Here is a 21,850-nt window from a genome sequence, read left to right on the forward strand (position 1 = left end):
TTTATATCCTGACAAAACCAATAATTCAAATGAATGCAAACGCTATCTGACACAAATGGTGGTGTTATCTGAAAAAAATAAGTTTTACCACAAGTGGTTGGCAGCACTAATGACATAATTTTTTAACTGTCCGACCGACCGGATACAACCTCCCACTTTATAATTGATAATATAAAATTACTTATTTACTTTTCATCAACATTTTAATGAGCATTAATTTTTTTACGTGCCCCACACCAAGATTAAACGGTCACACAACGATTGGCAAGAATATTTACTATTAATAAAAATCTGGCATATTTTTGTTGCGTGTCCGTCCTGGAGATTGTAATTAACTGTCAACTCTATACACTTAATGATAATAAATACGATACAACACGTCATTTAGACTCATCCATCATTTTATTTCATTTTGTTTCGTGTGTGTGGGTGTGGGTGGGTTTTCCAGAGAGTGGTTTTAGTTTTAGTCGTGAAAATCAGATATCAATGTCACTCCTATGGAAAGGTTTTTGCAACATCCTTGTAACGGTGGCTATTCTGGTCGGCTTCATATTTACTCTCAACTCCAATCACGATTTCGCCAGTACAAAGGACGACGACGGTCAAAGATGCAGCAATAGCACGGGTACGAGTGGCAGGAAGAAATTAAAACATAGACGAGCTTCACAACACACGTTTAAAGCAACAAAGGTGATTTCAAAACCAGGGTTGGAGGAACAGGAATCGATCATTTGAAGGTTGTCCGAAATGTAAGTCAAACTCGTGGTTAAATAATAGATGGTCGACACATGCATGGTGGCGATACCTGTCATTAATTAAGGCTGAAATTGACTATATGTGTTGTAAAATAGCGAATGTAAAGTAAAATACACTCTCCACAAAGAGAGCCGGTCAGCCGTCGGATCCGAAGCTTTTGAGACAAAATGTGAATAATAATCACTTTATCGTCATCATGTTACCGATTTTAGTATTTGTCTCAGTTCTGCTTATTTCAACATTTTTATTCACTGCGTACTTAATGTTGCCTGTTATTTAAGTAAATAAAACATAATAAATAAATACCTAAAATTATTTAATTTCTAAAAAAACGAGATACAACTGATTTAACAAGTCTCAATAAAAATTCTAATAAAATTACATATGGCTTTACGCTGGAATTCTGTTCTCATTTCTACTCTCGCACTGTTTGTACGATAAGACCTTATCGTTTAGACCTAATACTTCAAGATTATTGTGACTGGCAGTTCCTGGATACAATTTCTCGCAGTGCCCACGACATCCGACTTGTTCGCAAAGGATGACACAGCCTCCCCCCGTATTCACGGATGAGATCCGATTTCTCCACAGATTGTTCACTTCCAGACAAGCTTTGAACGGTGGTAAGACTCGGGATGCACCTGTTTATCAAGTATTTAGTAAGTAGAATAAATAAATTTGTTGCGTTAAAATAGAAAAAATGTAATAATTACCACCAAAATTGATGTCTTCGTACACCTTGATTAATCCGTGGCTTGGTTGAGCAAATACGACGAGGACGCAAAAAATTGTGAATTTTGAAAGCATTTTAGACTTTGTTTAGTTACTAAAATCCGAAATGAATGAATGTATCTGGATGCAAACGAGTGACTGGTGTGTTTTTCATTTGTCCTCGTTCTTTTTAATATTTTTTTTCCAACTGCCAGTACTCTGTTACATGTTTTAAATATTTACCCTTCACCTTTTTGGAATGGACCCTGAAGTGGAATATTAGAAAGAAACTGGAATCCAGGGATCACTTAAGTAGGGTAAATAAAACACAAAATAGAAGGAATGAGCCGAGTAAAAAATACACTTCCATACTTTTAATCTAACCTTGGCCTTTCGGGCCTTTCAAAAAAGGATTATTCTGCAACATCTACCTGGTTGTGCAGGCAGGTGTGTCAAATGCATATTTCATAACTCATATTATGCCTCGACTTAACATGATTTGTATGAAAACTAGGTGCTTACTTATGTTCAGAGCTGCTCTCTTAGAAATTTGGTATTAAAATAATACCAACAGGCATTCATATATGACCCTACATATCAAATATGGTATTGATAAGTAATACCGTGTAGTAATAGCTCGGTATTAAAGTTTTACCATACCTGTAGCGAATTTTTACTGTCCGGTATAATTTTAATACCAAGTGGTAGCAACTTAATACCGAGAATTCAATAACTGTGTGACTATACCAGATTCTAACAGTGTGTACTCTACATAAACTAATTGTAACTATTCCTATTTAATTTACAATGCATTTTATTCGCATTTTGTATATTGTTTGGTCATTATAACTAAAGTAGGATATTGCAATATGTACGTATGTATGTATAGTCTAACCAATTTATTCAAACCACTTGCATACATACATCTCTTCCACGCTCTCATGCTGGAATCTATAAAAATGACAGCGATGATAATTTGACCACGGGATTAATAAATACTGGTTCAGTCAACTCATAAACCGTTGTATGAAAAAAGTTAACGAGATCACAAGCAATTCCATCTTGCTGATAAGCTTCAAGTTCATTTCGTCCTGTGGAGTGCATGATGAGATAGTGTGGAGGTAAAAGAGTGAAATTCACTTATTTGAGGAGTTCAGTTAACTACATAAGCTTTTATCGCATAAAATGAAACATATTTTTAGTGATGAGACATAAATTCCAAATCCAGCTCATGCAACATTAGTCGTCCAAATGTCTAGAGTGCCGCTGTCACTACTTGACTTATCAAAGTCACGTTAAGAAGAAGAGTCATCCGATTAAAGACGAAAAGTTCTCTAAAGTTGCACTTTACTGGCGAAATGGTGTGATTGAAAGGAGGTCGAGACAAACAACCTTCTGCACGAAATTGACTGACTAATCCTGGTAAGTTGAATTGTTTTTTAAAGAATTGTTAACAAAATTTCCAATTATTAACAAAGTTTAGAATTATTGATAAAATTTCGAATTATTACCAAAAATTCGGGTTTTGGTAATAATTTTCATGCTGTTAACATTTTTCAAAGTTCAATTTGTGCAAATATCTTATAGATCATTTTTCCAATTTCAGCAAACCTTGATAAACACATGTAAACCATGTCATCCTCCCTGGAAATCATTTGTAACTGGTTTATTCGGTTATTTTGCTGCCTTTCTACCGATTTTGAGGAAGAAAAGAGCTACTCATTCTTCACGAATCGGAATAAGAAGTGCCCATTTTTCTCAGAAAAGGCTCCGCGGGGTGTGCCCAGCAAGAACAATAATACACAGAAGAATAAGCATAAAAAGAAGAAGGAAGGGATTGATCAGTACAAGATTAGATTGGCCCAGCACAGTTTTAACTTCAGCCTCCTACACCCGCAGTATTATCCGTCGCAAACGCTTTGGTCGAGAAGGAGGCGCTGTTTTTCAGACTCATTGTCCGACCTGACGGAACGATCGGATGAAAGCTTAGTGAATTCCGTGGACTTGGAGACATCGGAGGAACACTGTACAGAAAATACTTGTAGCAACCAGTAATTTTTGGCCTGTTAGTAGATTAGAGGTGATATTCTTCGTTTTACGACCTGTACAAAATGAATAAGCTAATTATTTATTTAAATATAGAAAACTTTATGAAAGACTTTCGCATTCCTGTAAACAATAAATCGTTAAATCAATTGTTCCATATTTTATAAGAATGCTTTGTAACCTTTGACTTGCAAATGTATATCTGTATGTATGTATCTCTCATATTTATGTATATGAATTGTTATAAATGCATGCAGTGGCCGCGGAAGCGTAGGGACAGAAGGACAATGTCCCCATCATCTGCTCAAGTTATATAAACCCTTCCTTCCCCTATCATATAATGTCAATGTCCCCAGATGTCTCCACAGCTTCCGCGGCCACTTAGTGCATGCAGATAAAGCACAAAATCGAAGGTTTTTTATTAGAAAACATTTTATTGATACGTAAATAAGTTACATCAAATACAATAATTTGAAAAGAAAGTTGTAAATATAATTGTATTAAATATTTATGTATACCTAATAAATCATACCTCATGCTCTAAATTACTGATTCTTCACATTAAAAATAGCGATAAAAATGGGCACCATAATTGTCAAGAAAGCCGGCAATTTTACCATAGCATCCGCCCCCCCAGCCACACACAGGCCCCCACTCGGCCTAAAGTTATTACCGCATCTACACACGTACAAACTGTTCCCTTCTGACATGCAGTACGCATTTTCGATGCAATCAGGCTCCCCGACACAGTTGCCGCCCACCCCGGTCAAACACATGGACGAATTTTTACCTGGCGTGTAATACTTCTCTGCTATGCATCCACACTGATTAGTTGTGTTGTCACATTCGAGAAAGAATGGGGCATAACAGCCAAGGTCGCAACTTTTCCCATACGTAGATTCGCATTTACTCCCTGCTGCGACCGTGCCATCGGGACAACCGCAAACATTATTTGGAAGACAAGTCCCTACCAGACAGTTATCACCGTCGATGCAAGGCTTATCTAATCCTCCTTTGCATTTCCCATCATTTTCAGTGTATTCAGCTTCGCAAGAGCATATTTTAGTATCCTCGCTGCATACCAGGAACGAATCGGCCTTGCAATCCGTACTGACTGTGCAGGCAGCCCCCAGATTTCCGACGCATGCATCCCCCACGTGCGCATAGTTGGTGTCACATTCGCAAACTTGGGTGTCGCTGTTGCAATGCGAATAAGTAAAACAACGATCTTCCACTCCTTCCCCCGAGGTACAACTATTTCCCGGAATGATGCCACATTTGAGACTTTTGTCGTCGTACTGAAGACCCTCGTCACAATTACATTGATTATTAGGAGCGGCAGGACAGACTGGAAAATCTGGATGACAGGCGGCCGCAGTGTCGCATTCTTTTTGATAATCCTTCAAGCATTTGAGTTCAGTGGTGACTTTGAAGTCATTTTTACAGGTGCACGCCTTCGTGTCGTTGTTGCATTGCAGATTCCATTCGTCATAACAATCAGTGCCAGGTGCCAGGGTACAATTTGCTCCATGTTTCCCCTTGCAGTGGTGGTCATTCGACTCGGTATAGCTTTCCAAGCATTCGCAAAGGGAAGACGTTTCGTTGCAGTGGGAATACGTGGTGCACTTGTCGTCGGCAGGGTTGCAGGTCTGGCCAATCAGGATGAGACACTTGCCCCCATTGTGTTCTTGACCTTCGGCACATCTGCATTTTCCTGGTGGTCCTTCAGGGAGGATCTCGCATCGAGGAAAGTCAGGGTGACAGTCGGCCTCAGTTTGACAGGCTCCGTCGTAAGTATGCACGCATCTTCCGTTGTATAGATTATACCCAGTCAAGCACTTGCACGCTGAATCGGTGCATTCCATGTTGGAAGAGCATTCGGTCTCATTAAAGCAGCTTGCTGTATAAAATCAGTACGGAATTGATATCAGATTTATGATTTAATTGAGGTCAATATGAAATAAACCGTTTCAACGCATATAACAAAGGGGTGAAGGCTCGGAATATGGGGTAGGTTGATTGAAAGCTTCGTTCACATTTCGTGACCTTGGAGGTCGCCATTGAATTCTGGGTTAAATTTCCGTTCAAATTGATATATCTATGCACAATTTAATCTTTTTGACTGTTTTTGACCTTATATCATTGCATTCAAGAGTTATCTGACCAACGGACAGACAGACGGACATAACGATCTTATAAATGGCTTTCACCCCTTAATAAGTAAGGGTACCAATGTAACAATGTATTTACCTCCCACTAATCCTAAACATTTTGTTTTTGCATTGTCCCAAATGTGTGTACTATTGCATACGCATTTAGATTCCAAGCATACGAGGGAAGCTGAAGATGCACAGTCTTGACTGTTGGTACAAGGTCCTGCCTCATTCCCAAGTTTGCAATAAGGGTCGTCCTTTATGAACCCATTGTCACAATGACAAGTTCCTATTTGATCCGGTGGTGACGGGGGAGCATCGCAAATTGCATGTTCTGTACAATGCACGTGAATTTGGTGTCCTCCACTGATATGTTCGGCACACCCGCGTTCCTCCGCATTTACGAGGCACGTCTGCCTATCCTTGTTGTACCGCATAGTAGCCTTATCAAGGCAACCACATTTTGTTACCGGGTTCTCGGGGGGTGGGTCTTCGAGGGAACATTTGTAAGGTTTTGTGGCGTTACATAGCTCATCAGCATCGCAGATTTCTCCAAACTCAACGCCAGAGATGGATGTTACAAATATGAATAACAAAGCTGTTGCAAAAACCTATAAAAAATGGGTAAGTTATTTTTTACTTCAAAAATGAATGCGAGTTTATGAATAATTTATTCTTTTGAAAATTGCAACTTGAGCTGCCAAAAACGCTTCATCACAATTAACAGAACAATTATTTTTTCCATGTGTATTTTAAAATTTATTAAAATTGGAATAATGTACTTATTGCTAGTAAATATTAGCTTACAAATTTTGCGATTTTTTTCTCCATGATGAAAATCGTTTCGGGATATTGTTGAACGTATGTGTAGTGAACGATCACTGAGGTGAGGAGCGTCAATTCGCTTCATAATTATGCCATCCATCCATACTTATCAGATAAAGCAGCAAATTATCTTATCACTGCTTGGACTTGGGCGGAATTGGAAAATTATTATATTCGGATTGATGGAATAGCATAAATTCGCATTTTGCGATTCGCAATAATTATTCGACAAATAAAACAGTATGAATCATTTGTCCGATGAGGATTTATTTTATTCAGTCTGATAATTTACATTATAATGCAAAATAAAACGCTTACTCATGCTTGCAGGGTAAATAAATAAGCTTTAACGATAAAAATAAGTAAATATTTTAACTGAATCATGATCACATTCCATTAAATATAATTATTAATTGTGTAAAACTCAGAAGTAACATTGCAAAAAATCCTCCCATTCTTGCCCCACTTTCTCCGCTATTTCTAGCTTGACAATTTCCCTTCCAGTCATTCTCATGGCCTTTGACACATTCACAACTTGCAATTATTGGGCCCTTCTTAGTATCATCTCCTCCATCTTGTAATTTACATTCCGCATTTTTAACACAATTAAGCCGTCTACCTTCCCTGTCGTTTTGAAGCATGCATTTGGCACCCGAAATTGCGACGCAAGTTTGTCCCACCTCGTCCCACATTTGATTAGAAGGATCCTGGCATTTACACTCGTTCGTGGCGGCTGAGCAATTTAGAAATGTGAAAGTGTTACACGGATTATCATCAAAATCACACTTTGCATTATAATTCAGAAGGCATTTCAACTCTCCTGGCTTTCCGGGGGTATAGCCCTCCTCACAAGAACAAGATGTACGACCAGTAGTACCATTTTCGTGGGATTTAGTACATTTCATTCCCGGATAGCAGGACAAAGGGGGTGACGACAGGCTACTTGACGCGTTTACAATTACGCAAGGAAACCCTAGCCCGACCAAACAATCTCCACCCGTCCCTGGTAAAAATCCTTCCTTACATTGGCAAATTCCCACCTGACCAATATTCTCGGCGATGCAGGCAGCATTCTTAATGACGTTACACCCATTTGAGTAATATAAATGACTCAAATCTTTTGTTAATTAAAAAAAAATTACTATAAAATAGTTATATAACATATTTTCATTAGTGAAGGCAATATCATGCATGTACATATGAAAAAAATGAATTTGCATGCATCTGCGTCGCCCAAGAAAGATTGTTAAGGGACAAAGGTGTTTCTGTGGCCTGAATTTTTACCATGTTGCCGGCATGGAGGATTTGTGGAATTTGTTTTAAAAAATCGTACAAGTCTTCTTCATTTTTATGTATATCTCATAAATCCTCCATGCTGGCATCCATGCGAAATTCACATCCTAAGGGGGTGGGTTATGACAAAATATGAAAAGAATGAGTGTATATGCATTTGCGCTTGCCAAGGAATTTTGAACTTTGTTGAACTAGTTTCAGTTATTAAAATGCGTATTAATTAGTCTTTCATCAACTAATGATAAAGAGAATGCGTACATGTGGATATTTCCCCTGGTTGGCAAAGTACATAAGAAATTCATACTCTGCTGTGGTGCTTATTATGATAAATAATTTGCAAAAAAAATACTTACATATCATTTGTAATTTACAAAACTGTGCTTATGTATGTATGTATGCGAAAGTTGGTGCTTTTGCAAACATTTTCATGGTTTCATTGCACCAGACGCAGACGCCACTTGACACGATGACAATACTTGCATAAGATTGTATAAGTCTCAGATTCGTCTAATCAGTTAATTTATAACCCAATAAGAAAATATATTGCTCTACCAACTTACCAACCGTACAATTGAGTTCGTCGCTGCCATCCTAATTAATTCAAACAAGATTTATGAACTGAATGTGTTCTTTGTTTGCAAAAAGTAAAACTGCGACAATATCAATATAGAAAATAAACATTTTTACTTCGCAGTCAAAGGTATGGTCATTGTACATGCATAAATATATTTTCCAAATTATAACAAAACGTTTGACGGATTGCTTAAAATGGACGCCAGAAGTGAGTCGAAAGCAAGCAACCAGGTTTTCCGTGTTGTATCCTGTCAAACTGCTGTGCAGTATTTTTTAACAAGTGCTCCCAATCACAGCCCCACTACCACGAACACTCTGGATGTTTTTAATTGTTCCTCCACAAAATTAATTGTTTAAGCTAGAAGAAATGTCGACTCGAAAATTCACGGATAAGGATAACGACGACAATATATGGAATTTCAAGAATCTACAACAATGGGAGCAAGAAGCGGAGGTGAGAGAAATGTTTAAAAATATATGACCATTGGACAAGTATTTCAAGTGTTTGATTGCAAATAGGAGGCTGAACGAACACTAATAAATTCAAGAAAGACAGGCTACGACGATGAGGAAGATTTTAAGCCGGAGAAAAACTTCCAACTCCCAAATCAGGTTATAAGATAGATTAAACTAATTGAAACATGCATAAGAATAAGTAATATTGATTCCAGGGTGGCAAACCTAACTTTGGAGGAAGTTCAAAAGCAAATAGGATTGAATTTATGCCACATCGAACCTCCCACACCCTGTCTGGAGCTAAACGGAAGAAAGGTTCTGAGGAGAACAATGACGCAAGTTCTAAAAAATCGGCAAACTCCAAAATTAAACCAGACGTAGGTACTTTAGTAAAACCACAGGTTACTCAGCGCTTGCCGAAAGAAGAACAATCATCTATATGTATCAATCAACAAACATTGTCCCCCGACAAGAACGAACCAGATCGCTCCAGATCGAACCAGATCGCTCCAGATCGCTCCCTCAAATGTATGAAGTATGGAAGGCATGGGCTCCTGTTTTATCAGGAGGGGGATGAACTTATTGCAAGTATGTGTATAAAAGTGTCACAGATTCGACATACATGACATGCTATGTTTTATGAATTTACAGATCAAAGAATTTTTGTCCAACCACTCCGAGGAAAGGACAAGCAACTAAATGGGCATATTCTAATAAATTTTTCGAACACAAGTATTTCATGTCTCATGGCTTCGAACAGCAGAAAATCCCGCTCTAGTGCCGATCTTGACGATGATGAAAGTTCATCCGGATGCGGCGTTGGGTAAAAATAATGCATACGAATTATTCCTGCATAAACTACCGTGGATTAATATTATGCAATGCAAGATATACTTATGAAATGTTTTTGTCACTTTAGCTATTTCCTAAGAAATGGGAGCATGGATTATAATCCTAAAGAAGCCTACTACGTTGATATCTACATGACGACGAATGCAGTGGCTACATATGTTAAAATGGGTCTCAGAGGTATTTCTTGAATTTAAATACCCATAGGTTAATCTCAAATTAATATAAATCTTTTCATTTAAAAGGAATGTTGGACGCTGTTTGCGTCCACTGTCCATCTGAGGACTATATGCTGTGCCTGCCTTTTGCGAAACAACTCGTGGATATTTTAGGCCAAAACCCCAATCTTGCGAAAATTGTTCCGACTGCTGACTTTGTTCAAACCAAGCAACCGTTCTCAAAGTTCACAGTAGCTTCAATCTCTAACTACGGGTTTTGGAAACGACCCTCCGGTAATTATTAAATTGTAGTATACACATGGAAGGAAATTAGTTTCAAGTGTTACATGCTAATCGTATTACGTAGATTCAAACGAACAGATCACGGTGAACTCTACATCATTCATTTGCATGGAGAATCCAGAGTACCAGGAGCAAAAATGTAGACAAATCTTGCATAAACCATGGGGAGAAAATGGTGTAATATTTTATGAAGAAGGCGATTCCTTTGACGAAAGTAAGCTTGAGGGAAATAATTCATATGCATTAATTTAACTTACATCGAAACATGTTTTTTTATGTGCAGTACACAAGCTGTACTTCACGCCCCTCCGTGGAGAAGATAAAAAGTACAACGGTCATCTTCTGATTGGCTTCACAACCTACGAATCTGTATGCCACGGAGCATCCGCATGTTTGCACCAGTCACTTGGTCACGGCCAGGGGAAAACCAGAGGTTGCGGCATTAGGTAACAATTTCTTGGGACTATTTCCATGTTTATGTATATCATGATAAGAGTAACACAAGTCCTCATTCTCATAGTTTTACCTGATTGTATTTACGTAGATATTTTCTACAAAGTGGTAAGATGATCTACTTTGGTGATGACTCGAAGCCTCTAAACGTGTATATGACATCCAACCATGGTGCTGTGACGTTCAAAATGGGCTTAAGAGGTACACTCCCCAGGTGTACATTAATTTTATATAACCAACTAATGCTTATGAATAATTTATAGCCGCTCTAGATGCTGTGTGTATTCACTCACCATGTCGCAGATTTCTTGATATTAAGCCGTACTTCGCACCCATATTGGACGTCTTGAAAAACATCCCTGAAATCAGAGTCATCCTCCCTACTTTGGACCAACTCAACCGAAAAGTACCCTTCTCACGTTTTACCGTCGCTTCGATCGCAAACTTTGGTTTGTTTATTCGTGGATCGGAAGTGACGCCAAACACCCCATGGAATTTCCATCTTGACAAACTCAGTGACATCCTACTTGATGCTTCAAAGACAAGCCAGCAATTAATGCATATGAATAATTTTGAAGATCGACAAGTCTTACAGGCGATCAAGGAAAACAAAACAAAAGAACAAAACCTCCTCGATCAAGAAAACTGTGCCATTATAGAATGGTTGAAGACGAACTACATTGCTTCCAAAGATCATTTCGTGTATAAGAATGACGTGTATTTTCATTACAAGAATTCAACAAGAAATCAGACTACGATTAGTAAAATGGCTTTCGGTAGGAAGGTTGGTAAAACCTTTAAAGAGATACACGCGACGAGAGCAAAGGATGGAAAATCCAAGCATAAGGGAATTGAAAAAGTGGAGGTAAACCAAGCCGACTCTACTGCAATGTTGTCGGATTTGGATGGCCAATATGTCCAGCGAGATGATATGGACAAACGATCATCTCGTGCGTCACGTCAAATAACATCAACTGTTCTAACACACGATTGGATCTTGCGCAACTTTACCATGGAGGAAAACGAAGAAGTGTTAAAAAGTGATGTGTACCCGTTGTACGTTGAAAATTTCGGACATGATAAACCTTTAAGCATAAACTTCTTTAATATGGAACTTAAAACATGTTTCCCGAATATAGGAATAGTAAGACACCAATACAACGGTCCTGGATCCGCCAAACGGTATTATAAAAATTTGAAGTACGTCGGATCCCAAGTATTATAATTCTAAGTCTGTTATTATAATTCTAACTTTGTTATAAAAAAATGCATATGACTTATTAGTTTGTTTGGTTAAGCTATGAACCATTATGTAGCAATAGTTGTATACATATGAATTAGTTGTTTAATTTACCACATTTTCATTTATAAAGTACAAATGTATCTTTGTTCAATTTTTGCATAACTATATGTACCATTGAATAAGTTATAACTTTGACTGCCAGGTAAAGATGCTTATTTTCTTTATTGATATTATCGCAGTTTTACACATTCAGTTAATAAATCTTGTCAGAATTAATTAGGATGGCAGTGACGAGCTCAATTGTAGAACTCAGATCAAACATCACACAGATCATTTTTCGCATGTGTACGTGCGTGATATTCGAGTCGATTCGATGATTTCGATGATTTCGATGATTGACCCCAGCCAGCCAAGCAGTAGAAGAATCGAAACCTTCAACATTTTTAAGTACGGATGCGAATAATTATTGAATTTTATACAAAATTAAGTGGCAAGCTTGTAATTGTGAAATGGTGTGAATGCACGACTTGGTGCTATTTTTGCTTTCACCACCGTTTTGGCATTCTTTCCCCACTTCGCTAACGCATGTCGCCATCTCCTCGTCGTATCTCATCCCCTCGCCGCATTTACAAGTGAAATTAGTTGTATCGCAGTGCAACCACTGGGCTACGTTGCAATAAAATTGGGGCGGATTTAAGGTTGAAGTTTCGGGGGCATGGGAAGCAGCATGTGGTGATGAGGACTGCCATGTGGTGATGATTGACATTCGAGTAGTGGACATATCATCATGATCAGAATTTGTTTTTTGGTCAGGAACTATTTCTGATGAAGTGGTTAGTTGTGTAGGATTGATGTTGTTATCATGCGTTATGGATGAATCAGTCGTTGACTTATCAGTATTTTGTGAATTAGTCGTCGCCGGTGCCAGCGGAGTTGTTGTTGACTTTGCAGATAAGCTTGTTTCTGGGCTCGAATCGCTCGAATCTGACTCAGATGTTGATGATATCGTTGAACTTGGGCTGAAAAAAGTCGTCGTTTCCATTACTCGAGTGGTGGATACAGAATCCTGTTCTGCCCTGTTTGTGTTTGTAGTAATGCTTGGCAATGTAGTGGATAAAGTTTCGGGGACGAATGTTGATAAAGAATTTGGAGACGTTGACATTTGCACCTGAGTTGTTCCCATAATTGATTCGGTGGTGGTGATGCTAGCCAAGTCTGGCATTGGTGAGGTTGTTGTTTCAGGGTCATCTTGCATGTGTGAGGTCGTAGGTATCGTTGTCGTTATTTGAGACGCTGAACTAAATTGATCAGTACCCATGGATTGAGTAGTGGAACTTAGCACTGCCTCGTTGCTCGTGTAGCTAGAACTTTCTCCGGATGCTGTCACCCCCGCTTGAGAAACAGTTTGTGCCGTTGTCTCCATCATTTTTGGCGATGTGACAAGTTCCATGGGCGTCGTATTAATGATTTGAGACGTCGTCCCATCTTGTCCCATCCATGTGGATGATGATATGCCATCAGTCATAAGCTGCTGCATGCAAAAATTAGGCAATTTTCTAATTTTGTGCATATATTCATGTAAATAAATAGGTAATAAAAAGACTCACTTGAGAACTAAATTCTCTCGAAATACTCGTCGTCGTCTCAGTTTGACTCATCATCACAGTTGTCAAAGTCTCCTGTTGTGGTTGAGTGTCACTCCCAGTCTCATCAGCGTTGCGATTAGTTTCCTCCGTTGACTTTTGGTTTTGAGTCAAAGAAATTAATTTAAAAGTGTCACTCACTGTCGAATCAGTGGACGACGTAGTAGGCGTGACATCAGGAGGCAAAGTTGTGAAAGTGGCTGCATCACCGTTAGTGGTCAATTCTTCTGAAATTGGATCTGCAAGTGACATTTGAACAAATGGGGAAGAATTTTGAGGCGAAGGTGTATAATCTTGAGAAGAATTTGTGGTTAAATCTTCCATTTTTGCAGCATTACTGGCGAACCTTGCTTCAAAATTTTCTCCATTATACAACGATCTCGATAAACTTGGGTGCATTGGTCTTTGTTCAAAATTATCATCAAAATCTGATTGCGACGACCCAGCCCTTGTCTCATCATCAGTCAAGTAATTGGGTTCATCATATGAATCCCTTTGTTTCAATGGGCTTATATCAGCTGCTTGTTCCAGCTGTTCCTCTGCGAAATACTTGATATTTACATTTCCAACTTTCTCATCCGTCACGTGGTTATCATCACGATTAGATTGCAACTTGTTGAACAAGTTTTGTAACTTTGCATGATTATCAGAGTGGACTTGAACTTTCAGGATGGGACTTTGCCTCTGTTGTATTTTTACTGCTCTCAATTTGCGTTGTGGTGTTGTGCAACGCTCACCAAATCCCACCGTCTCATCTGCAGATGATACATTTGAGAGAAAAATGAGCGGAGAAAGTAGGGAAATTATGTGAATAATGCCACGAGCCGATGTGATTGGGAACATTCCGGCTAAATGTTTAAATAATTATGTAACAGCGACAATATTTGCACGCAAGTTTTTTGAAGAAATTAATTGCATACCTTTCGTGGAATCGTGCCACCAAAGTCGTGATATTAAGAATCCAATTCGGTCAGGCTTGCCACACAATGTCCTTGATTATTTGACATCAAAAACACTTGCAGAGAGAATTTCTTAGAAACTGGAGGAACTGTTTGACGCTAAGGATTAATTCCAGGTCAAAAGCATAGTGTGAAAGTTACATGTTCAACTTCAGAGAGAAAACTCATCTAATAAAGTAATTTTCCCAATGCTGGGTTTTATTACTTGCAGTTGACAGTCTAGCCTATTCAGAACTTGCACTAAAACTAAGGAGAATTAACCGATAACCGTTTAATGGTTTGGTACAAAAGTGTGAATCAATACCTCTTCATTATTCAATGCAAATAAAGTCCTCTTAAGACACTTTATTGATAAGCCTGATACTGAGCGACGCCTGCATTGCTGCCAATCCATTGCACTTTGTTGACGTTTTCCAATATCGAACGCTTACACGATTCTTGTGGTGACACAGAAATTAATCTGGAGCAGTTATGCATTTCTCAAGACAAACAAGGGCGTAGGAATGGTAGAAAATTTCTGTGCCGAAATCATTCAGCAAATGCCGAAGGATCTACTTTAAAAGTTTTCTTTTTTTAATTTTGACGTGATGCAAAGTTTGCATGCACAATTGTGTTACACAAGTTGTGTACAGCGGTTAGGTACGAGTACGAGTACGTGGGCAATAACCGGGTTCAAGTGAACGTCCCATTTTCTGCATGCAGATCAGGGTTCGCTACCCCGGGTTTTTGTGGGTTGGGGTTTTTGGGGTTTTTGTGGGTTTTTGGGGTATCAAATCTCCGGAAAAACCCTAATGCTTAATGGGGTTTTTGTGGGTTTTTCCGGGGTTTTTGTAAGATTTTGGGACAGATTGAAACAAAATCCCTTAAACTACAACTTAAATCAATGCTAATTAAATTGACGGATTCATCATAAAATTTTGAGAATTTTCATGTGCGACTTGAATTTCCAAGTTTTATTGCATATTTCCAAGTTTGCATGCGAAATATGAATTTTCGATTTAACAGTCCAACTCAATGATAACGCCTAAAATTGCATGTCAAAATCGTATATTAAATTACTTTTTATCTAATATATAATTTAAAGAATTTTGGTTCAACCTGCCCCAAAATCTACAAAAACCCACAAAAACCCAAAAACCCACAAAAACCCCAAAAACCCCGGAAAAACCCGCGGGGTTGGGTTTTTCTAGAAAAACCCCGGGGTTTTCCGAACCCTGATGCAGATTAGAAAAATGAAATATCAGACCGAGGAAATTTGGATAGTATGTAAATATGCATGTGGAAAGCGTGGAGCCAATTATTAGCTCAAATAAATTGACAACGTGGGGAAAGTATGTACATTCATACAGCACCGGAGAAAGTTATACATTCATACGTACGTAGACTGTCATCAGTTTTGCTGGACAATATGAATATTTTATTGTAAATGGTGCATGTATGTCTGGATGGAGGAATCGTCTTTATTTATTTCCAAAATTAAACTATTGGGTTGCTTGACCTTTCATTTTCAACGGTATGAATTTATTAGTGCAAAGACCTGACGGAGAAATTTTGATATCGATTTATGAAATCTTTGTCACCAGGAAATATTTATTTATTTGTTTACTTACACCCGCATGGTCAAATAATTTCGGTTGAAATATGCATGCATTGATGCCGAAAAATTTTCGATGAGAGCTTTTCCTAAATTGGACAAAGTATAGAAAATATGCAATAATACGTAATTATAGTCGTCTCAATTTGTCGTAAATGAATGTGTACTATCGACAATATTTTGTAGGTTGTGGTGGCCATATAATAATATGCATGTACATATACGGGTGAAATAATAATGTATCTATCTGTCTTGGTATGTATGTACATAGGTTCGTGTTCAAACTTGCTAAGTGGGCCAACATGCGATAATGAAATTACTGAAATTTCATACTTCCAATTGCTTTAAAATGAGATAGACGCCGCAGTGTGTGTTGAGTATTCTATTGAAATATATTTTAGCTTGAAATAAGTTTAATAATATAACATGACTAAAGTGACACCCTTTCACAGTGTCCTATTTTTGATATTAATATTTTACACCGAGTTTCCACCTTCCTTGGGATTGGCGGACCATGCAGCGTATTTCATACGAAATGCACAAGACGATTTGGTACATGCATAATTTTGCTGGTTATTCATTGGCATTCTTGTAATAATTACGATGTTTCAGTGTATCACAGTTGGACCAATACTTAGCAGCGAAAAGGTGGAACTTTTTAAACGAGGTCTCACAATTTCGTCAAATTGTACAAATAGTCATGACCAGCAGTGGGTTATCACGGGAATAAGTGCGTTATCATATGCGTCTGAAATAATCCTCACTTTGTGCATGTATGAAATTTTCTCAGGCGATTCGTTCGGTGTTAAAAGGAAATATAAGCTGAGATCATTCTACTCTCAGCTTTTGGATAGGGACTTGAATGCCCAGCTTCGTGGAGAGTTTATCATTTATTTCCCAACTCATGTCCAGTTCTTCTCAGTTGTTAAAAACATGACGCAGTATTATGCCATTTATGACACTGGGGATAAAAAGTGCTTGCAAAGCGATGGGTAAAATTGTCAAATTGTACTAACAATGGGGGTCTCTCAGCGTATGCTCTCAGATTTTGGTCAAACTAGTGTCAATCGATCACAAATTTGATTAATATGAAATTTGCAAAATACACGATCTCCCAATACGCTTTAGCAGAGATATTTGCATCTGATGAGGAGAAAACGCGCAGTAAATTTAGAAAGTGTAAAATTTGTCAACGTGAGGACCCGTTTTCTCCTCTCTAGATGCAAATATCTCTGCCAAACGTGTCCATTGGGAGATCGTGTCTTTAGCTAATTTCATATTAATTAAATTTGTGATCGATTGAGACTTATTTGATCAAAATCTGAGAGCATATGCTGGGACACCTCCATTGTCAGTTGCATTACAACACATTTTCAGAATTACAAATTAAACTAATTTAATTTTTTAACAACAGCGACAACCACGTTTTACACGCAGCAGATTGCAATTTTCAAACCAATCCGTCTCAACGCTGGAGTTTTATTTTAGTCAATCAAGCCCACGCTGCAGGTTCAATTTGCAGCTCTTTTTGGTCCTGTAATCAATAAGAAGACGATTTTGTTTTCAGTGATTTATTACTAAACATGTCAACTTGTTGACAGCTCATCTCACAGATCGTGGTGTCTGTGAGTGAGAAAATTATAACTTTAATGGTTCGGTTCATCAGTTAATAATGCAGTTTGTGGATGCTCAGAATGTGCTTATCTTCCCTTTTCCTGTGGAAATGACGTCAATGTGTTAATGAGCTTTAGCTAATAAGTTGCCCTGCTCATTTCTTAATCAATACGGCCTTGTTGTTACATGTGCGACATTGATGTGATATGCATAAGTAAAATTTATCGATTTCTTAATGCGAGTTGTCTAATTTATGTATCTGCAGGATTCGAATGGAAAGCTAAATGCCAGAAATTTCCTATTTCGCTACATAAATGTGAATCCATACGAATTTGATAACTGGTAAAACCAAAATGGTATCAATATCCGACTTGCGACTAAATAAGCTCTTGTCCTCTAAATGTCCGATATTACCCAGTCCTGCCATTGAATCAAACGCTAAAAGAGACATTAAACGCACATTATTATCTAAAATCCACGTGTTGTGATAAATGGGGACTCGATTAATACTGTTAACACCGTTCACACTTGAGACTTGATGTCACATCCTGTTGGAATATGAATAAAAATGATAATCACTTTAATGCATACATTCTGAGTGTGATATCTACCTGCATTGTATTTATCAATAATCCCGATAAGGCACAAATAAATAAAATTATAAATTGGAAAATTATTAAAAACTATGTAAACGCTTATCTCATACATATTTACATATGCACAATGTAATTAAACATGTAAAGAATTTCTAAAAAAAAGTGGATATGGACGACTTGATTTATTGTCACCTTATGCAATCCGTGATAATTTGTGGAGCAGGAGTGACCTGACCTTTCGGGATTGACGCACTTTGAATGAATGATTCCTACACTTTTAATTTTTTTCTTAAGTGTTATGAAGGAATTCTAATTGATAAGGACTTGCATAATGTTTGTGTCTGCAACTGTGTGTATTTGTTTTATGTATTTGTAGAGCCGAGTAAACCGAATATATGAAGATTTCACTTAAAGTGTGACATTCATTTCAAGATTTAATTCATACATTACAAACTTTCCAAGTCTCTGTATTTCGCGTCTTTTTAAAAATGTTGGTCGAATTTTTAACTTGGTTAGCATATTTTTCAACAAGTCTTTTAATCGTGGTAATTAGCGCGAGTATAATCTACGCCCGATGGCATTACGGCTCATTGGAAAATTCCATTGGAATGCCGGCTGTTATCAAACCCTGGTTTATTGGAGGAAGTGACCCATTTTTCTATAAAAGTGTGTGCTGTGAAGAAGATATTAAACGCGTGCAGAAACATGGTCGTGTTTTTGGGGTAAGTTTTATTTTTTGAAAATATAATTATAAATTTTGAAATATTTTTTATTAATTACTAATCCAAACACAGATGTACGAGGGAAGAAGCCCGCAAGTATTTGTTGCTGATCCCGACTTAATTCGATCAATATTCATCAAGGATTTTGACCATTTTTATGACAAACGGATTCTGGATTATGGTCACCCTCTGATTTCAGAGATGATGGATGTCCTACCTTGTATGTCATACTCTCCTCTAAAATTATATCCACTGCATGATATGACACGCGTGAAGATGACATACATACACATGAATCTGTTTTATATTTTTGTATGTATTACTGGATTTTGTTGTTGTGGTTGGAATTTCAGACGACAAATGGAAAGTGGTACGGACTTATCTGTCTCCGCAGTTAACAACGGGCAAAATAAAAGCGATGAGTTATCAAATGCTGGAAGCGATTAATAACTGGGTCGATAAACTCAAGGCCAAAATGGATGAGGAAGATTACACCTTTACGCCCAAGCAGTAATAATAAACATACATATTATTTGTTACTATTCAGTTCTTATTGTGACAATTATTTTTTTCACTTGTTGTTTATTCGCTCAAATTATTTAACTTTTGTTATTATCGCAGCGCATTTACCACGCTGACGACTGATGTCATAGCTCGATGCGCGTTCGGTACCACGATCAACACTTTTGACGATCCAGACAATATTTTTGTAAAAAATGTTAAAAAATTGTCCTTTGATGATGGTGATGCTAATATTTTGTTCACGGGGACTTGTAAGAATGATATATGTACCATAATTATTGGCTGATTCTTAGATATAAGTCGACACTTATCATTTTTAATTTCAGTTACATTTCCATTTATCGCATCATTAGAGCCATTCGTTTCTTCCGAAGTTATGCAATTTTTTGACGACCTTCTCAAAGGGATATTGAAGCAGAGGAGGGACAGTGGTCGCGAAAGAATTAATGATTTCGTCGATGCTATGAATGACATGATAGAAAAATGTTCCACAGATCCGGAATATATTCAATTGAACATTAAGGAATCTACTATCATGGGCCAAGCGATGATTTTCCTCTTGGCAGGATTCGAAACTACGTCGACGACTCTGTCCTTGATGGCGTTTCATCTCGCCAAATTTCCAGAAGTGCAGGCCAAACTTATCAAAGAAGTGGATGAGTATTTGGAACGCCACGATGGAAAAATTGAGCACGAGACGGTACGTGAATTGGTGTTCGTCAATGCGGTAATGAACGAAACTTTGAGGATGCATCCCCCACTGATTCGAATTGAAAGGGTTTGTCAGAAGGACTGGATTTGTGAAAAAACTGGGCTGCATATTAAAGAGGGTGTAACCGTTCAAGGTAAAACTGCATACATATTCTAGAAATTGTTTCCTGAATCAGAGGTCAACGACGACCAATTTTGCGGTGGCGTCAGGCCCAATTTTTCGACGGCGTTGGCGGCATGGCGTTCCATAGGGGGCCGTTCTTAAATTACGTAACGTTAAAAATTGATTTTCTCGACCCCCCCCCCTCCCCCCTTTAACATGGCGTACATAGGCACGATATCATTGGGGCCTAAACCCCCTCCCCCTTCAAGCGTTACGTAATTTAAGAACAGCCCCTAGGAAATAATATTTGTCGGCGGCGTTGACCTATGTCCAGAATCACACTTTATCCTGTTCTTTATTTTGCAGTTCCCTGTTTTGCTGTCCATTATGACGAAAAATATTACTCAGAGCCATACAAATTTAAGCCGGACAGATTTCTCCCAGAAAACAAGGATAAGTTAAATCCTTATGCTTTTCTCGCATTCGGACAAGGGCCTCACAACTGCATCGGAACTCGGTTTGCCAAAGAAGAAATACAGCTCACGATGGCTTCAATATTTAAGCATTTCCAATTTGAAGAGTGTCCTGGAGCAGAGTTAAAGATTAAACCAGGACGCTTGTTTATCAACAATTATGGATCTTTCTCTGTGAATCTTGTAAAACGAAATATGTAAATAAGGTGAACAAAAATAGAAATGGTTGTTTATACAAGGTAACCTTTATCGAGGGATTTTTTGGACATCTTTAAACTTAATCTCACAATTTATGCAATAAATAAGTGTAGCACCATATTTTAAGTTAATTGAGTAAGTCTGAAGAGAGTTATCGGGCATAGGAGCCCTGGCCCAACAAGTAACCGGACCCAAACACTGGGTTATAAATTAATTTAAAGAAATTATAAATCATACTGATTATCTCACTTGATGAAATCTCAAATGAACTTAATTATCAACTCAACAATCATCCATGCAGAATAAATGAAAGTTGTAAAATATTCCTGCTCGAAATATTCACAAAAAGAGTAGTGAACTGGTTCTGGCTATTTAGATATTTATTTAATTTTCCTGAGATCAACTTGTGCAATTTTTTTTAATTCAAAGAGAATCTTTGGATGATTGAAAGACTGCAAATATACAAAAGGTAAAGAAAGTAACCTGACATGTATATCACTAAAAACGAAGCGATCACAATAAGTAGCTGACGCTTCTTGGTAAAATGTGAAATGTTACAAGATTAGTTATCAATGACGTTTGGAAGGTATAATAAAATTCAAATTGAAATAAAGTTATCTAGTTTAACACATTAAATATAGTTATATTTAAATGACGTCACCCAAATTAAGACTGAACATGGTTTTCTATCGTGTAGGTAAGTATATTATGTAACAATTGGAAATGCAATGGATGCATGAAGTACATATGTAGATGAAATTGTGTTAGTTAAATTTATTAGAAATGTTGCATGCGTCAGAAAAATTATAATAAATGCATGATAAATAGTTAGGTTAGGTTAGTAAAGACATGTAAAATATATAACACAATTTTTATAAAGAAAGTACAAATTTCAC

At 37.6% G+C, this 21,850-nt stretch overlaps 6 protein-coding genes and 2 long non-coding RNA genes across 12 annotated transcripts; 5 read left to right on the forward strand and 3 right to left on the reverse strand.

Annotated features, from left to right (window-relative positions):
• The first annotated feature begins 30 nt into the window (after positions 1-30).
• LOC110862633 lies at positions 31-1,071 on the forward strand. Its single transcript, XR_002549202.2, has 2 exons — positions 31-749; positions 852-1,071. It is a non-coding gene; the product is annotated as an uncharacterized LOC110862633 (long non-coding RNA).
• LOC110862632 lies at positions 969-2,238 on the reverse strand. Of its 2 annotated transcripts, XR_004833468.1 has the most exons (3): positions 2,128-2,238; positions 1,470-2,057; positions 969-1,397 (listed from the first exon to the last, which is right to left on the reverse strand). XR_004833468.1 is itself a non-coding variant. In XM_022111851.2 (2 exons), the coding sequence occupies exons 1-2, from the start codon at positions 1,561-1,563 to the stop codon at positions 1,147-1,149; spliced, it is 345 nt and encodes a 114-aa protein (XP_021967543.1). In that variant the 5' UTR covers positions 1,564-1,753; the 3' UTR covers positions 969-1,146. The 2 variants fall into 2 exon arrangements, 1 of the variants encoding a protein (XP_021967543.1); XM_022111851.2 differs by lacking the exon at positions 2,128-2,238 and having other exon boundaries at positions 1,470-1,753.
• Positions 2,239-2,483: 245 nt separating this feature from the next.
• LOC110862627 lies at positions 2,484-3,677 on the forward strand. Its single transcript, XR_002549200.2, has 2 exons — positions 2,484-2,889; positions 3,074-3,677. It is a non-coding gene; the product is annotated as an uncharacterized LOC110862627 (long non-coding RNA).
• Positions 3,678-3,927: 250 nt separating this feature from the next.
• LOC110862626 (cell death abnormality protein 1) lies at positions 3,928-6,626 on the reverse strand. The gene is made up of 3 exons (XM_022111847.2): positions 6,474-6,626; positions 5,764-6,277; positions 3,928-5,413 (listed from the first exon to the last, which is right to left on the reverse strand). Exons 1-3 carry the CDS (start codon positions 6,495-6,497, stop codon positions 4,059-4,061), a joined length of 1,893 nt encoding a protein of 630 aa, XP_021967539.1. The 5' UTR covers positions 6,498-6,626; the 3' UTR covers positions 3,928-4,058.
• Positions 6,627-7,166: 540 nt separating this feature from the next.
• Positions 7,167-12,096, forward strand: LOC110862647. Of its 2 annotated transcripts, XM_022111826.2 has the most exons (11): positions 7,167-8,811; positions 8,877-8,969; positions 9,029-9,401; positions 9,465-9,636; positions 9,733-9,842; positions 9,908-10,114; positions 10,188-10,337; positions 10,407-10,569; positions 10,668-10,777; positions 10,840-11,632; positions 11,716-12,096. In XM_022111826.2, the coding sequence occupies exons 1-11, from the start codon at positions 8,725-8,727 to the stop codon at positions 11,765-11,767; spliced, it is 2,310 nt and encodes a 769-aa protein (XP_021967518.2). In that variant the 5' UTR covers positions 7,167-8,724; the 3' UTR covers positions 11,768-12,096. The 2 variants fall into 2 exon arrangements, with proteins under 2 accessions (XP_021967518.2, XP_035701607.1); XM_035845714.1 differs by having other exon boundaries at positions 10,840-12,096.
• Positions 12,023-14,644, reverse strand: LOC110862610 (uncharacterized protein PB18E9.04c). 2 transcript variants are annotated; one of them, XM_035845715.1, is made up of 3 exons: positions 14,383-14,644; positions 13,427-14,310; positions 12,023-13,347 (listed from the first exon to the last, which is right to left on the reverse strand). In XM_035845715.1, the coding sequence occupies exons 2-3, from the start codon at positions 14,303-14,305 to the stop codon at positions 12,283-12,285; spliced, it is 1,944 nt and encodes a 647-aa protein (XP_035701608.1). In that variant the 5' UTR covers positions 14,306-14,310; positions 14,383-14,644; the 3' UTR covers positions 12,023-12,282. The 2 variants fall into 2 exon arrangements, with proteins under 2 accessions (XP_035701608.1, XP_021967519.1); XM_022111827.2 differs by having other exon boundaries at positions 12,023-13,350.
• Positions 14,645-15,965: 1,321 nt separating this feature from the next.
• On the forward strand, positions 15,966-18,316 carry LOC118433607. 2 transcript variants are annotated; one of them, XM_035845695.1, is made up of 4 exons: positions 15,975-16,567; positions 16,628-16,745; positions 16,806-17,007; positions 17,430-18,316. In XM_035845695.1, the coding sequence occupies exons 1-4, from the start codon at positions 16,442-16,444 to the stop codon at positions 17,560-17,562; spliced, it is 579 nt and encodes a 192-aa protein (XP_035701588.1). In that variant the 5' UTR covers positions 15,975-16,441; the 3' UTR covers positions 17,563-18,316. The 2 variants fall into 2 exon arrangements, with proteins under 2 accessions (XP_035701587.1, XP_035701588.1); XM_035845694.1 differs by having other exon boundaries at positions 15,966-16,567; positions 16,628-17,007.
• Positions 18,317-18,608: 292 nt separating this feature from the next.
• On the forward strand, positions 18,609-21,590 carry LOC110862622 (cytochrome P450 3A4). The gene is made up of 6 exons (XM_022111840.2): positions 18,609-18,947; positions 19,020-19,167; positions 19,301-19,457; positions 19,569-19,720; positions 19,796-20,314; positions 20,650-21,590. Exons 1-6 carry the CDS (start codon positions 18,714-18,716, stop codon positions 20,955-20,957), a joined length of 1,518 nt encoding a protein of 505 aa, XP_021967532.1. The 5' UTR covers positions 18,609-18,713; the 3' UTR covers positions 20,958-21,590.
• Positions 21,591-21,850: the final 260 nt, after the last annotated feature.

The sequence above is a fragment of the Folsomia candida genome, unplaced genomic scaffold (assembly GCF_002217175.1).
Source record: "Folsomia candida strain VU population unplaced genomic scaffold, ASM221717v1 Fcan01_Sc063, whole genome shotgun sequence".
Lineage (NCBI taxonomy): Eukaryota > Metazoa > Arthropoda > Collembola > Entomobryomorpha > Isotomidae > Folsomia > Folsomia candida.

Excerpts from the sequence above, each read along its gene's own strand:
- LOC118433607 (XM_035845694.1), top strand. The coding sequence starts at position 16,442 with ATGACTAAAGTGACACCCTTTCACAGTGTCCTATTTTTGATATTAATA. Across the intron at positions 16,568-16,627 it reads GAAATGCACAAGACGATTTG|TGTATCACAGTTGGACCAAT; the intron begins GTACATGCATAA and ends ACGATGTTTCAG. Across the intron at positions 17,008-17,429 it reads AAGTGCTTGCAAAGCGATGG|CGACAACCACGTTTTACACG; the intron begins GTAAAATTGTCA and ends TTTTAACAACAG.
- LOC110862647 (XM_035845714.1), top strand. The coding sequence starts at position 8,725 with ATGTCGACTCGAAAATTCACGGATAAGGATAACGACGACAATATATGG. Across the intron at positions 9,637-9,732 it reads TCATCCGGATGCGGCGTTGG|CTATTTCCTAAGAAATGGGA; the intron begins GTAAAAATAATG and ends TTGTCACTTTAG. Across the intron at positions 10,338-10,406 it reads AGGCGATTCCTTTGACGAAA|TACACAAGCTGTACTTCACG; the intron begins GTAAGCTTGAGG and ends TTTTATGTGCAG.
- LOC110862632 (XM_022111851.2), bottom strand. The coding sequence starts at position 1,563 with ATGCTTTCAAAATTCACAATTTTTTGCGTCCTCGTCGTATTTGCTCAA. Across the intron at positions 1,398-1,469 it reads CGAAGACATCAATTTTGGTG|GTGCATCCCGAGTCTTACCA; the intron begins GTAATTATTACA and ends CTTGATAAACAG.
- LOC110862626 (XM_022111847.2), bottom strand. The coding sequence starts at position 6,497 with ATGGAGAAAAAAATCGCAAAATTT. Across the intron at positions 6,278-6,473 it reads AGAAAAAAATCGCAAAATTT|GTTTTTGCAACAGCTTTGTT; the intron begins GTAAGCTAATAT and ends CATTTTTTATAG. Across the intron at positions 5,414-5,763 it reads ATGTTTAGGATTAGTGGGAG|CAAGCTGCTTTAATGAGACC; the intron begins GTAAATACATTG and ends GATTTTATACAG.
- LOC110862610 (XM_022111827.2), bottom strand. The coding sequence starts at position 14,305 with ATGTTCCCAATCACATCGGCTCGTGGCATTATTCACATAATTTCCCTA. Across the intron at positions 13,351-13,426 it reads CGAGAGAATTTAGTTCTCAA|CAGCTTATGACTGATGGCAT; the intron begins GTGAGTCTTTTT and ends TTTTGCATGCAG.
- LOC110862622 (XM_022111840.2), top strand. The coding sequence starts at position 18,714 with ATGTTGGTCGAATTTTTAACTTGGTTAGCATATTTTTCAACAAGTCTT. Across the intron at positions 18,948-19,019 it reads AACATGGTCGTGTTTTTGGG|ATGTACGAGGGAAGAAGCCC; the intron begins GTAAGTTTTATT and ends ATCCAAACACAG. Across the intron at positions 19,721-19,795 it reads TATTTTGTTCACGGGGACTT|TTACATTTCCATTTATCGCA; the intron begins GTAAGAATGATA and ends TTTTAATTTCAG.